The 15,524-nt window shown below is 36.7% G+C and overlaps 1 protein-coding gene across 12 annotated transcripts in view; it reads right to left on the reverse strand.

Moving 5' to 3' along the window:
- The window catches only part of LOC129738847 (polypyrimidine tract-binding protein 2), a 595,573-nt gene that overhangs the window by 377,814 nt on the left and 202,235 nt on the right, over positions 1–15,524 (reverse strand). For 2 of the 12 annotated variants that reach the window (XM_055730191.1, XM_055730182.1), the window contains exon 2: positions 1,987–2,139. The exons of the other annotated variants lie outside the window; for them this stretch is intronic. In XM_055730191.1, the coding sequence (XP_055586166.1) occupies positions 1,987–2,034 (48 nt within the window). In that variant the 5' untranslated portion in view covers positions 2,035–2,139. The remainder of the gene's footprint in view (positions 1–1,986; positions 2,140–15,524) is intronic. 12 annotated transcript variants of the gene reach the window in all.

Raw genomic sequence — 15,524 nt, forward strand, 5'->3', positions numbered from 1 at the left:
CTCATATCTAAAAACCATGGACCGAGGAACCAGGTTACACCATATTTCCTATTGCCCTCACCTAATAGTTCATACAATCTTTTTATCGTCCTAGAACCTCTCCACCTTATCGCCCACCTTATAACCATCTCATATCGCCTTATTATTGTATCGCCGATTTTCCTTATCTCCTTATCGATCTATCACCTAATCGTCCTATCGCCTTATCGTCCGTTATATTGTATTGTTGGTTTATCGTCCTGTCGCCTTATCTCCTTTTGTTCGTTCTACGTATTGTATCCCATTGCCTTATCGTCCTACCGCAGTCCTATCTCCTTATTGTCCTATCACCTTATCCTATTGCCTTATCGGCCTATCGCCGCATCATGCGAACTCCTTATCGCCCTGCTGCCTTATCGTTCTATCACCTTTGCATCCTATCACCTTATCGCACTATCGCTGAGATGCCTTATCTTCTCATCGCCCCATTGCCTTATCGCCCTATCGCCTTATCATGCATCATATTGCCTTATCGGCCTATCGCCATATCACCCGAACTCCTAATCGTCCTTTTGCCTCATTGTTCTATTGCCTTATTGCTGCATCTTGCTATCACGTAATCACCTATCCCATATCCTAACTCTATGGTCTATTAGTGAGCCTCAACCCACTGGAAATCATATCGACCTGATCATTTCGATCCGTGACAACTGGATGACATCATCTTCATAATCAGCCTTAAACCCCCGGTGCGGTCTGGCGAACGAAGACGCGACGCGATCACGATAATGCTGTAACAACACGCTACCGTAGTTTGGGGTTTTTACGGTTCATTCCTTTTCCAGTATTGTTTTTGTGCCGAGAGAGCGGAGGCGACAAAGCGTTTCTCGTTGTTTTATCATCATTTATGAATGGAAACGTCCGCGTTTTTTTCCTACCGTAACCTTTCACATTCGAAAACAAGCGGCAACGAAAAAAAACTCGAACGATTGCGACCCGTTTTACTAAAAAGTTAATTGAAAAATATCAAACCTCGAAGATATTCGGAATGGAATAAAAACATTTTTTTACGTCTCTGTCTGTTTCTGGGAGCAGCAACATCCCCAACGGTTTTTAACCACCTGAATCATTCTTAACCAAACATCAGAACCGAATGTTACTTCTGAGCTCTAGCAAAGCTCACAGGATTCCTTAGAAACAAATTTAATTGTAGAAACAAAAAAAAAACAGCAAAACTAACAACTGCTGCTGCGGCGCCCGCTTACTTAAGAAAGGAGTCGGGCAAAAAAAAGATATTATCCAACCGTCAGTCACCGTAGTTCTAGCTTCAACTCTAGCTGGAGCAGCCCTGAAGAGAGATAGAGAGAGATCGGGCAGCAAAATGAAACAACGAACGGGCAAACAGGATTTTCAATTTCGCTCACTCGATTCGCCGAATCGCTGAAGGGAGCGCAAAAGTAGCAAAAACAAATTACCAGAACCAGATACCAAACTGACGAAAGAACGAACCTGTCGGAGTAGGGGTGGTTTCGTTCTGTGGAAACTTTGTTGTTCCCTACTCTGGGCGGCTCCATTCTAGGGCTCATTCTCTGGTCGTCTACATGATGTTGTCACCCGGGGGCCATAATGTCATTTTCGAAGCTTCTTATGGGGAATTTTCTGGTGCGTGATTTTTTTTCCTTCTGGTACTTTGATATTTCAGTCAAAATTTAGCCGGAAACTCGGAAACTGCTGTCAGTTGCAGGCAGGTTTGGAGTTTTTTTTTCCTAACAAGAGCTTTTACCTAATGTTTCGAACCAAAAAAGGATCCAGCATTAATGCTTTTATGAGCGAGCAAGCAAGAATTTTTTTGTAAAACCTCAATCGAATACATTTTTTTTAAATAATGACAATATTTTGAACACAAACACTTAGTTAAACAAAACACAAAATTAAACAGTTACCAATACCGAAATCCCATCACCAGCGAGAAGTAGTCAGTAGTGTGCAATCAATCAATCTACTTACATCAGCTTCGTATTTCGGATGAACTTGCTGTTGCCGGTACATATTCATGCCGACTTTTGAACCAGCCAACAAATCAGAAAAAAAAGCCGGAAAAAATCACACTACCCTAGAAAGCTCTGCCACCAGTTCCGGCAGAGGAATCAGATTCCTTACCTGAAATGAAAGAGGTAGAAAAAAAAAATAGAACAAATCAGTAACGTTCGGATTCCTAGTGAAAATGGAAATAAAATGAAGGCAAAAAAAACCTGGCGGTACCATTAATATCAGTTACAGTCGAATAATTGGATCCAGATTGGAAGCAATGCAGTTGCGTTGTCCCTCCGGATAAAGGAACTGGATTCGGAAAATGCAGGTATCTTATGAATGAATCTGTCTGGTCATAATAGATTTTCTAAGTGCGAAAAAATGTTTTTAGGAACGTATTTGCAAACGGTTCCGATTTTCATTTCAAATTCAGAACAAACCAGACAAAAGCGACTAATGAAAGTTTACATCTGATTTAAGACATTGGTAATAAACACAACATCAGATATCGAACATAAGGCATGAGATATGAGACATAAGGCATTAGATATCGGACATCTTTCATCAGACATTAGACTATGACAGTAAAAAAAAAATCAAAAATCTTTGATTTGACGTCTATTCAAATATCAGAAGTATGAAATTAAAAAAGACTTGAAGTATCAAACATCCAACATCAGATATCAGGCATTACATATCAGACACTAGATTCCATCAGACACCAGAGTCCAGACGTCAGATCAGAAATCAGACAATGAACATTGGGTGTCAAACCTCACATATCAGATCCACGACACGCCAGACAATAGATTAACCGAACTTCAAAAGACATTAATCAATAAACATTAGAAATCAGATATCAGACATCAGACATCAGACATCACACATCAGACGTCAGACATCAGACATCAGACAACAGACAACAGACATAAGACATAAGACATAAGACATAAGATATCAGACATCAGACATCAGACATCAAACATCAGACATCAGATATCAGACATAAGACATAAGACATAAGACATCAGGCATCAGACATCAGACAACAGACATCAGACATAAGAGTTCAGACATCAGACATAAGAGTTCAGACATCAGACATTAGACATCAGACATCAGGCATCAGACATCAGACATCAGACATCAGACATCAGACATCAGACATAAGACATAAGACATTAGACATCAGACATCAGGCATCAGACATCAGACATCAGACATAAGACATCAGATATCAGACATCAGACATAACACATCAGACATCATACATCAGACATCAGACATCAGACAACAGACATCAGAAATAAAACATTAGACAATATAACATTAGATAGATCAGACATCAGACATCAGACATCAGACAACAGACATCAGATATCAGATATCAGTCATCAGACATCAGACATCAGACATCAGACATCAGAAATCAGACATCAGACATCAGACATCAGACATCAGACATCAGGCATCAGGCATCAGACATCAGACGTCAGACATCAGACAACAGACAACAGACATAAGACATAAGACATAAGACATAAGACATAAGACATAAGACATAAGACATAAGACATAAGACATAAGACATCAGACATCAGACATCAGATATCAGACATCAGACATAAGATATAAGACATCAGACATCAGACATAAGACATCAGATATGAGACATCAGACATAAGAGTTCAGACATCAGACATCAGGTATCAGACATCAGACAAAAGACATCAGATATCAGACATCAGACATTAGACATCAGACATAAGACATGAGACATTAGACATAGGACATCAGACATCATACATAAGAGTTCAGACATCAGACATCAGACATCAGGCATCAGACATCAGACATAAGACATCAGATATCAGACATCAGACATAACACATCAGACATCATACATCAGACATCATACATCATACATAAGACATCAGACATCAGACAACAGACATCAGACATAAGACATCAGATATCAGACATCAGACATCAGATATTAGATATCAGACATCGGACATCAGAAATCAGACATCAGATATCAGACATAAGACATCAGACATAAAACATCAGAATCTTAAAGTCGACATTCGTCAGAAATTAGGCAGCATACGTTGCACATATTACTCCGACATACCCAGATGTTAGGCATCAGAAATCAGTAAGTCAGGCATCGAACATAAGACATCGAACATCAGAATCTAAAGGTCGACATTCGTCAGAAATTAGACAGCGTTGCACAAATGACATACCCAGATGTAAGATATCAGACATCAGAAAGTCAGACATCAGACATCAGACACCAGATATTAAACATAAGACATCAGAAATCAGAATCTAAAAGTGATGTTCGTCAGATAATAGACATCATATGTTTCACATATGACTCCGACATACCCAGATGCAAGACATCAGAAGGTCAGATATCAGACATCAGAATCTAAAAGTCGACATTCGTCAGAAATTAGACAGCGTATGTTGCACATATGACTCCAACATACTCAGATGTAAGGCATCAGAAATCAGAAAGTCAGACATCAAGCTTCAGACATCAGACATCAGAATCTGAAAGTCGACATTTGTCATAAACTAGACAGCATACGTTGTAAATACGACTCCGATATACCCAGATGTAAGACATCAGAAATTCAGACATCAGACATCAGATATTAGAATCTGAAAGTCGAAATAAGTCAGAAATATTAGGCAGCATACGTTACACAAATGACTCCGACATACCCAGATGCAAGACATCAGAAATCAGAAAATCAGACATCAGACATTAGAATCTAAAAGTCGACATTTGTCAGAAATTAGACAGCATACATTGCACATATGACTCCGACATACTCAGAAGTAAGACATCAGAAATCCGGAAGTCAGACATTAGACTTCAGACATCAGATTTCAGACATCAGACTTCAGACATCAGGCATCAGAATCTAAAAGTCGACATTCGTCATACATTGTACATATGACTCCGACATACCCAGATGTAAGACATCAGAAAGTCCGTCATCAGACATCAAAATCTAAAAGTCGACATTCGTCAGACATAAGAAATCATAAAGTCAGACATCAGATTTCTCATAATAAGTCATACATCATGCTCTATTCTCAGTTTTCAATTTTCGGTTCCAGTTTTCAGTAAGAAAGTTTTTGATTTCAGTGTCAGTTTCAAGTTAGCCTACTACTTTTCAAATTGAATTTCTAGTTAGCAGTAACAAATCTGTTGCCAGCACACGTTACATTTTGAGGCGAAGCCTCGCACTTATTCACAGCAGCTTATCTCGATTGGAAATGTCAGTTCCGGGGGCAGTGCTTCTGCCATAGGAAAATATCACCTCCAAACTACTCAACTGTTACACCGAACGCAACAGAGCGTTTTCTTTGACTCGTGGAAATCTATTTTGTTCCCTGTTTCATGCATGTCCTATGAGGGCTGCTGCCAGTAACGCTAACGTCACTTCCGGAAGAGATGCAGTCGTCGTTCTGATTGGCACCGATTTAAAGTTTACTTTTTTTAACTCTCTGATTCCAGATATTTTTCTGCAGCTGATTTTTACCGTTCCGGAATAATGCTGCCGGGTAAATCTTTTCCGGATTGGAAACTATATCGCTTCACTTGATGTCTTATGGAAAATTTATTCTCCGGTTACCTTTTGAGAGATTTTCCCTCCCTCCTGGAAAGGAAGCCAGCGTAAGAGCTACACCATGCTGAACTTTACACTGAAGCATGGATATTATGGAGTGGGGGTTTGCTGCATTTAACTTCACGAGACAGGAAACTCGGTACAAAGAATGTTGAACATCCTGTTGGGATTTAAATATTTAAATATTTTCCTTCCAGGAGATACAACTAGATACGGGACGATTTATTTCAATGAAAAAGCTTCCTGAAAAAAAGAGTTTTCATATTTTTGTTTCAAGTTTCAGTTCAGTTTTGGCTGTTCAATTTCAGACATTCGCTCAAACCGAGAACGGGATTTTGTTAGCGCACTAATTGAGTGCCATTCTACTTTCGAGAGGAAACGCTGTTGTTACGCATCGTTTAGAGAAAGAGAGAAGGAAGAAAAATTACCGAAAGTAATAAAACATTCTAGCGCCTGTCAACGGGGCCAGACCAAACAGGCAGCACTTGCAATGCAATGCATGTGATTTGGATTGGCCCGGTGCCAAATTGCCTGCATGGGATTGCAACCGCCAGGAAGAAAAAAAAACTAGCGTCGCTAGACAAACGATAATGGTCAGTTTATATTATGGTACACTTTAAAATAAATAAATTGACGATATCGGAATATCAAATTTTCATAGAATATTTTTATGTTGAAAAATTTAAAAAAAAAACTTTAAGAATGTGATATTATATAAAAAGGGATAAAAATAGGAAAATAACACGGTAATTCAAATTTAGCGTGTAGGGGATTAGTTGAACCAATCCGAGGAACAGCTGTTTGGTGGGAACGACGACACATGTTTCAGTCGCTAAGTTCCTCCTTTCGATTGACTCATCTAGACGATTAAAATCTTCTCCAACGGGGTAATTTTCGCAGCACCAAATGCAACGAATAAGTGGGCCAAAAAGTGCCAAGTTTCGCTGCACAAATGGCGGAGGAAGAGTGCTTTTGAAGATTGTTTTATTTGGCTACTAAATTTTCACAAAAAATCCTATACCTCAGATATCATCTCTCATTTCTAATATCTCATCTCTCATCTCTTATCTCATCTCTCATCTCTAATTTCTAATCGCTCATATCTCATATCTCATATCACATATCTCAGATCTCAGATCTCATATCTCAGATCTCATATCTCAGATCTCATATCTCATATCTCAGATTTCATATCTCAGATCTCATATCTCATATCACATACCTCATATCTCATACCTCATATCTCATATCTCATATCTCATATCTCATATCTCATATCTCATATCTCATATCTCATATCTCATATCTCATATCTCATATCTCATATCTCATATCTCATATCTCATATCTCATATCTCATATCTCATATCTCATATCTCATATCTCATATCTCATATCTCATATCTCATATCTCATATCTCATATCTCATATCTCATATCTCATATCTCATATCTCATATCTCATATCTCATATCTCATATCTCATATCTCATATCTCATATCTCATATCTCATATCTCATATCTCATATCTCATATCTCATATCTCATATTCTTTTTTTTTCTGGCAGCGCTGGTTTTTGATCGACCGTCTCGTTTCATTGTCCCGCAGTTTTATTGAAATTTATAGTAGTAATACGTATTTTTTAATCCGTGATGAGTTTAAGTGGCGTTATTTAGTGTTCAGTGTGCAAAACCGTACTATGATTTTCTACTTTGGATTGTCCTAAATGTGTTAAAATTGAATTTTCCTCTGTGCTAAAATACATAAAAAAAAACATACCCCAAGCGTTCGTGTGGTGAGCTGTGTATTGAAAGTCACTTCTCTAGGTTGGTGAGTAAAGTGAACTTTTCTTTCTTATTACTTTTCACAACTAACATTCTCAAGAGTATATTGCACAGCAGCAAATCGTTGACCAAGCATATATCTCAACCATATCTGCATGCGTCCACCGTTTGTCGGTCTATCTGAGTGAAAAAAACTGCCGCTGTTCAACTTCTTGTGGTTCTATCATTTGCTCAGCTGTTAGTAAATCTCGTCGCTGAGCGGTGTAGTATTTGGCCAACCTCGGGGCACTTGCAAGTAGTGCGAAAGTGTGTGTCTCTGTTATTAGCGCACTTCAAAGGGTTGTGTTTCTTGCACTTGCTAGCTTGTTAGTGAATCTCGATCGCTAGCGGTGAAGATTAGGCAAACGCAGCCAGCGCACATGAGTAGGTACGAAAGTATTGTTGCTTCCGTTAGTAGCACACATTGTTGGAACTAGCGTTTGCTGGTTTTCATGGTGACTCGTCACTTGTATTCTTGATAGTCGTACACAGTGCAACATAAACTTGAAAATTGTTCTTGTTCTTTTTGGAAAGCAATGATTTTAACTTTCGATTTTATTAGATTTTTTTTTTATTGTGCGTTTAATATGTAATCAATTTTCTTTTATTTCAATGCTTTTAAATTGAATTATCTTCATCTCCGTACACACACATAATTTAGGTTTGTCTTTGTCCTTAAAATTTTATTTGTTTTGCGATTTTGACATTGAACCCTTTTGAAAAACGCTTTTTAATTAAATATTTCTCATCTCCGTACATACAAATAATTTAAGATAGCTTATGATTTTTTTTTTAATTTAATTTTTTTTCCTCTTTTCATAACACTTTTTTTTTGAAATATTTATTTGTATTGTTTTCTTAAATAATCTTAGTTTGTGCGTTTGTTAAAATAAACTTATAAGTCTTTATTTCTTAACTTTAATAATTTCTAGCTTTAGTTGTGCGTTTCATCAAAAGAGTTAGTTCCTTTTTAGCTTTTAATTGTTGTATTATGGCGATGGCGAACATGGAATGTGATGATGAAGTTATTTGTATTGAATGTAATAATGTTGAAAATAATCTTGATAAAATACTTACTTGTGCATATTGTTTCAAGAGCGTTCATCTTCGCTGCAAAAATCTGATTGGAAGTGCAGCTCGCAAAATGAAAGCGCAGCAATACTTTTGCGATGCCAACTGTGCATGTATTTACGCCAAAATAATAAGTTTACGGAAAGATCATGAAACAATTATCGAAAATATCCATACTAAAATTGAAACGACCGTACATAATGTGGTTTCACATGAATTGACCTCAATCAAAACGGATATGAGATCAGTTACTACTGCGATAGAGGCTTCGCAGGAATTTTTGTCCACGAAATTCGATGAAATTCAGACTGATTTCAAAGACATAAAATTCCGAAACGATGCTCTTGAAAAAGAAGTAACTGATCTCAAATCTAAGCATTCAAATCTTACCAATCAGGTCCATAAATTGGAAATAAACCTCGACCGATTTAACCGGGAGGCTGTTTCAAAAAACCTCTTGATCTTCGGATTGCCATACAATAATAGAGAAAATACACAAGAACTTGTACGCAAAACATGTGGCACTTTTGGCTACGACCTTAAAACTGAATCCATTTTAAACGCTGTTAGATTAATATCATCCAATAAACCCAATGAAAAGTCTCCACCAATTAAAGTTCTATTAAAAGATACAGTAATAAAAGAAGAAATTTTCAGTAAAAAAAGAATTTTTGGGAAACTTGCCTCTTCTTCAATAGATCCTTCATTAGTAGTTGATGGTAAACCACTAAACGTCACAATAAGGGATGAATTGACGCCCTTATCCATGGAAATTTTAACTGAATTGCGCGAATATCAAGACTTAATTGGAGCCAAATACATTTGGCCCGGAAGAAATGGTGCCATTTTGGTCAAACAAACAGATAATTCAAAACCTGATATAATCAAAACTAAATTTGAAATGAATCGCTTCATGAGCATGCATGTCACTCAGCAAAGAAATAACACATCCACGATTCCAAATGAAAGTCCTTCACCCAAACGAAAAAGGAACAATGCTGATCCACGATCAAAATAAGATCTTAGATCTACAAATGTTTAAAACTGAAATATATTTTATTCAATGGATAGTTTAATGAATAGATACCATGAAAATGTAGAAGATTTTAATTTAAGTACTTTTAATAATGATTCAAGATCCTTTAGAATTTTGCAATGGAACGTACGTAGTATGAATAATTTATATAAATTTGATTGCATATTACAGACCATTGATCATTTTAATGTTTGTATCGATGTTATTGTTGTTTGTGAAACCTGGCTTGGTAAAGATAACTGTTGTATTTACAACATTCCGGGATATACATCGATTTTCTCTTGCCGCGACCAACCATATGGAGGCCTAGCTATGTATATAAAGACAAATTTGAAATTTAAAACTACTGAAAATATAACTTTTGATGGCTTTCACCGAATTAGTGTCGAAATTTGTACAAGTGGTCAAGTAATTTGTGTTCATGGCGTATATAGACCCCCTTCATTCCCGTTTAACATGTTTTGTGATCAAATTGAATCTCTTCTAACGTCTGTTGCTGATAATCACTCCTGCTTCATTGTCGGTGACCTAAACGTTCCTGTGAATTTGATTAACCTGAATACCGTAGCAAAATATAGATCTATCTTAGAATCTTTTGGATACGCTTGTACAAACACCTTTCCTACTAGGCCAACAACTCAGAATATTCTAGATCACGTTATATCGAAGCAAATTGACTTAGATCGATTGAAAAATGATACAATCTTTTCTGATGTTAGTGACCATTTACAAATACTCACATCATTCAATTTATTATGTGATAAAAATGTAACAATTCTTAGGAAAGAGATAGTTGATAACGCTAAACTAAACAGCTTATTTGTGAATTATTTAAACAGTATTCAACTACCAGAAAATGTTGATGAAGGCCTACAAGAAATCACATCAACTTACAATCGCTTTGTGAAAATTTCTTCTCGAACACTTAATAAAAGGGTAAAACTTAAAGGAAATTGCTGTCCGTGGATGACATTTGACCTCTGGACACTCATCAAAATAAAAGAGAATTATTTAAAACGATCGAAAAAGCATCCAAATGATATCAATTTAAAAGAGATGCTAATTCACATAAATAAAAAATTGAGTTCAAAAAAACAAGAATGTAAAAGGCTCTATTACGAGCGCTTATTAAATAATTCACCACATTCAAAGCTCTGGAGAAACATTAATACGCTCTTAGGTAAATCTAAAACGACTTCCTCAATTAACCTTTCAGATGAAAGAGGTGTTATAACCAATAGTACACAGATTTGTGAGAAATTTAACAAACACTTTTCCACAATTGGAAAGAACCTGGCTGAAAAGATTCCAGTAAATACTGAAAATGATCATTTGACTCAAATCGAACAGGTAGAAAATACAATATTCTTACGGCCCGCTAGTGTAAACGAGGTTCGACTTGTAATTTTTTCACTTAAAAATAAAAAGGGTCATGGACCAGATGGTTTCCCTGTTAATGTCTTGAAAAATAACCACGAAACATTCTCGCACATACTTACACAATACTTTAATAAAATTTTGGAGTCAGGAGTTTTCCCGAACTGTCTAAAAATTGCGAAAGTCATCCCTGTTTTTAAGGCTGGCGATTTGCTTGACGTCAATAACTATCGCCCTATCTCGACTTTAAGCGTTTTTAGTAAAGTGTTCGAGAAGCTTCTTGTTAATAGAATTGTAGACTTTCTAAATCAGAACAATATACTTTATAAACTGCAATATGGATTTAGATCAGGTTCGAGCACTCAAATTGCCATCTCAGAATTAGTTGACTCCATCATATGTAAAATAGAGTCAAAAAATATTGTTGGGGCACTATTTTTGGATCTCAAAAAAGCCTTCGATACTCTAAATCATGACATATTATTGTCCAAACTGTATAAATACGGGATAAGAGGAACAGCAAATAATATCCTTCGTAGCTACTTAGAAGGTCGCAAGCAGTTTGTGGCTATTGAAAACACAAGAAGCGAATTAAGAAATATTGATATCGGTGTACCACAAGGGAGTAATATCGGGCCATTACTTTTCCTTTTATATGTCAATGATTTATGTAACCTTCAACTTAAAGGCACAGCACGTTTATTTGCCGATGATACAGCAATTTTTTATTCTGAAACTTCACCTGATATTATAATTCAGCACATTGAAGACGACCTAAAACTGCTTTCAAAATATTTCAATTCAAACCTACTTTCACTAAATTATACTAAAACAAAATACATGTTGTTTCGTTCTTCGCATAAAAAGCTACTTCGTACTAATGACCCAGCTATGAATGGAAATACTATTGAGAGAGTTAGTTATTTTAAATACTTGGGAATTTACTTAGATGAAACTCTCTCATGGAATCGTCACATTGAACACTTGGAAAAAAAAATTACTCCTCTTTGCGGTGTTCTTTGGAAACTGAGAAATTTTGTTCCACAACATGTTCTCTTTAAATTTTATTTTGCGTTTATCCACTCTCAATTGAACTACCTTATTATGATATGGGGAAGAGCCTCCTTGTCCCACTTACAGAAACTTCAAACGCTCCAGAATAGATGCTTGAAAAACATCTTAAAGCTCCCTTTGTTATTCCCTACCCTTCAGCTTTACTCTTTAAGAACGCATAACGTTCTTCCAATATCTGAACTCTGTGATTTGCAAACTGTTGTATATGTCTATGATAATCTACACTCAATTGAAAATATTCAAAACCTCCATTTTACTACGGGGTTGCGAACTCATAACACTCGCCAGTCAGATTTCTTGCAACGAAGCCGATCCACAACATCATTAGGGCAAAAAAGAATTTCATTTATTGGACCTACTAAATACAACACCTTACCAACGGATATTAAAAACATAACCAATCGTTCCATGTTCAAAACCAAAGTGATACAGCTTTTGAAAGAAAAATTGAACCATTAAAACAGTCGATCATCAACCAGTCTTTGTTTTGTTTACCTTTTGTACTTTTGTAGCGTTAATATCTAATATTATTTTTCTTAAAAATCTTGTAGTTTGTATTTTATCTTATAAAATTATTGAACATAACATAATAAAATTAGCAATAAATAAATAGTATATTAGTAAATATCGAATAATGAATCTCTTCAAAGGAAATTATTTTCCATTGAGATTTCATATTGTAGTCAATTTAGTTAAATAATACATTTCCTCGCACGACATTATAAATATTTGTGTTCTCAGCATGATTAAAATTTGCTCGCGTTTACTCTTATTATCATTTTGCTGCCAGACATGCTGAGAACAGTAGCGTCCATTACCAGGGGGCTCAATTGAGCCTTTTGGTGTGGGGGAGTGTGGTGGGCCGCTACAAATATAATATATATCTCATATCTCATATCTCATATCTCATATCTCATATCTCATATCTCATATCTCATATCTCATATCTCATATCTCATATCTCATATCTCATATCTCATATCTCATATCTCATATCCCATATCTCATATCTCATATCTCATATCTCATATCTCATATCTCATATCTCATATCTCATATCTCATATCTCATATCTCATATCTCATATCTCATATCTCATACCTCATATCTCATATCTCATATCTCATATATCATGTCTCATATTTCACATCTCTCATCTCTCATCTCACATCTCACATCTCACATCTCACATCTCACATCTCACATATCAAATTTCTCATCTATGATCTCTCATCTCTCATTTCTTATTTCCCATCTCTCATCTCTTATCTCTTATCTCTTATCTTTCATCTCTCATCTCTCATCTCTCATCTCTCATCTCTCATCTCTCATCTCTCATCTCTCATCTCTCATCTCTCATCTCTCATCTCTCATCTCTCATCTCTCATCTCTCATCTCTCATCTCTCATCTCTCCTATCTCATATCTCATCTCTCATCTCTCATCTCTCATCTCTCGTCTCTCGTCTCTCGTCTCTCATCTCTCGTCTCTCATCTCTCGTCTCTGATCTCTCGTCTCTCATCTCACATCTGTCATTTCTCATGTCTTATCTCTTATTTCTCATCTCTCATCTCTCATCTCTCATCTCTCGAGGGATAAATGATCCCAAGGGAAGAAAGTCCCGAAAAAAAATCTTTCATCTCTCATCTCTCATTTCTCCTTTCTCATCTCTCATTCATCATATCTTATTTAAAGTCGAAAACCCTTAATTCGTATGTCTCAATCTTCGAATTCAAAATTGTAGTTAAAAACTTAAAATTTAAATTAAAAATTTGAAATTTTACCAAAAATCTCAATTCCAGAATCGGAATGATTAACGATCGAGCTCTCAACTTAAATCATTCCACATTTACCATATAAATTTTCCCCAAAGTGAGGCAGTTTTCAAACAAACCATAAGCGACCGATGCCCTGGTTGGCGGGTGTGTAAAGATTAATATGCTACCACAACTCAAAACAACTCAAATTCTTACTTCGACAACCACCAGTTACACGAAAGCGGCGCGAAGAAAAGTTGTCGTTCCGTTCCCAAAACAGAGTCACGCAATCTGTCACCAATATTATTGGCTAGATCGCGTTTTTTTTGGAGGAACCAACTCTTGAAAAAACAAATGTTGGAAAATCTCAAAACGCCGAGCTCTTTGAAGTGATGGTCCCAAGAAACCGAAAGACAGGCGTCAGACGATTGTCACCAATACGTATTTTTGATGAAAAAGAATTCCATCCGGGAGTGGAGATCGAAAGTCACACTCGCAGCAACTAGGAGGAGGAAGAAATCATTAAAAAAAAAACTCTTTTAAGAAAAGAAAATACGTATCTCGTTTCACGGTTGGACATCATTTTTGGTATCGTCACGCGATTGACAGCCCGACCGAGAGGCGACTTTTCACGAGAGTTTGACATATGGGACATCGAATCGAGGGAATATGGATGGACGACTGTTGTGACATACGTTAGGAGACATCGGTGGAAAAGAAAGGAAAAACGGGGGAAGCCGGGGAATTGTCGCATTTTCGTCAACAGCTAATTAGTTGGGATTATTTCTTGCTATATAGATTTATGTTTCCCCGTTGCTTTACGGGCGGTGGGACATTTGATTTTTTTTTGTCAGAAGCCAAAATGAGTGATACTTTCGAAATCACACTGATTAAAACATTTCAAACAAGTGGTTTAAATGGAGGGACGGTAAATTGCATGATTAATTAGCAAATAATGTGAAATTATTTCATACTTTTTCAAGCTTTTTATGGCGTTTAACAATTGGTGTCGCTTGTCGTGGAACGTTCAAAACCCGAAACTGGATTTTTGAAACGCCAAAAGAACGTGTTTATTTTTTCAGCCGATCGTCAGTAGGAAAATTGTGGAAATTATTTAAAAAACGTATTTTCCCACAGATTTAAGCTTTGAAATCATACAGAATCTGAGAATTCGAGCTGCTTCTATCAAGTTGATACTTCCAAGAGAATCAAAACAAAGGAGTGCTGGAAGTTCCACACCTTGAATCAATTTCATAAACTTATTTTTCCACCCACCCAAGCACGGAATGCCATCAACCGGACCGGTCAAACGACAAAAATAAACAGAACGAAATATGCCAACCACGTACCGCATAAAACTATTACAATGCCAAAGAAAACGACGGAGTCATTTTCCCATTTGGCATCCTCACTTTTCCGGGATGCTGTTGGCGGGCGTCTGACCGGGGAAAACCCTCCCTTAGATAGATACTTCAACTAAGTGCCAGGCAAAATTGCCATAAAAACTTTTCCGAACTCTCTTACTTAACCAGCAACAACTGGAAAACGACGAAAGGCGGCAGCAGTTATGGCAGTACCGGAGACAGCATTTATCTCTGATTGCTGACCGGCACAAGCCCGTTCCGAGACTGGCCAATGACTAAAGATCCGCAAGAAAGCAAGAGGAAAAAAACGGGAAAGGGGAAGCGAGGCAACATTTTTGCCATCCTGGGGTACGTGACCATA

The sequence above is a fragment of the Uranotaenia lowii genome, chromosome 1 (assembly GCF_029784155.1).
Source record: "Uranotaenia lowii strain MFRU-FL chromosome 1, ASM2978415v1, whole genome shotgun sequence".
Taxonomy (NCBI): domain Eukaryota; kingdom Metazoa; phylum Arthropoda; class Insecta; order Diptera; family Culicidae; genus Uranotaenia; species Uranotaenia lowii.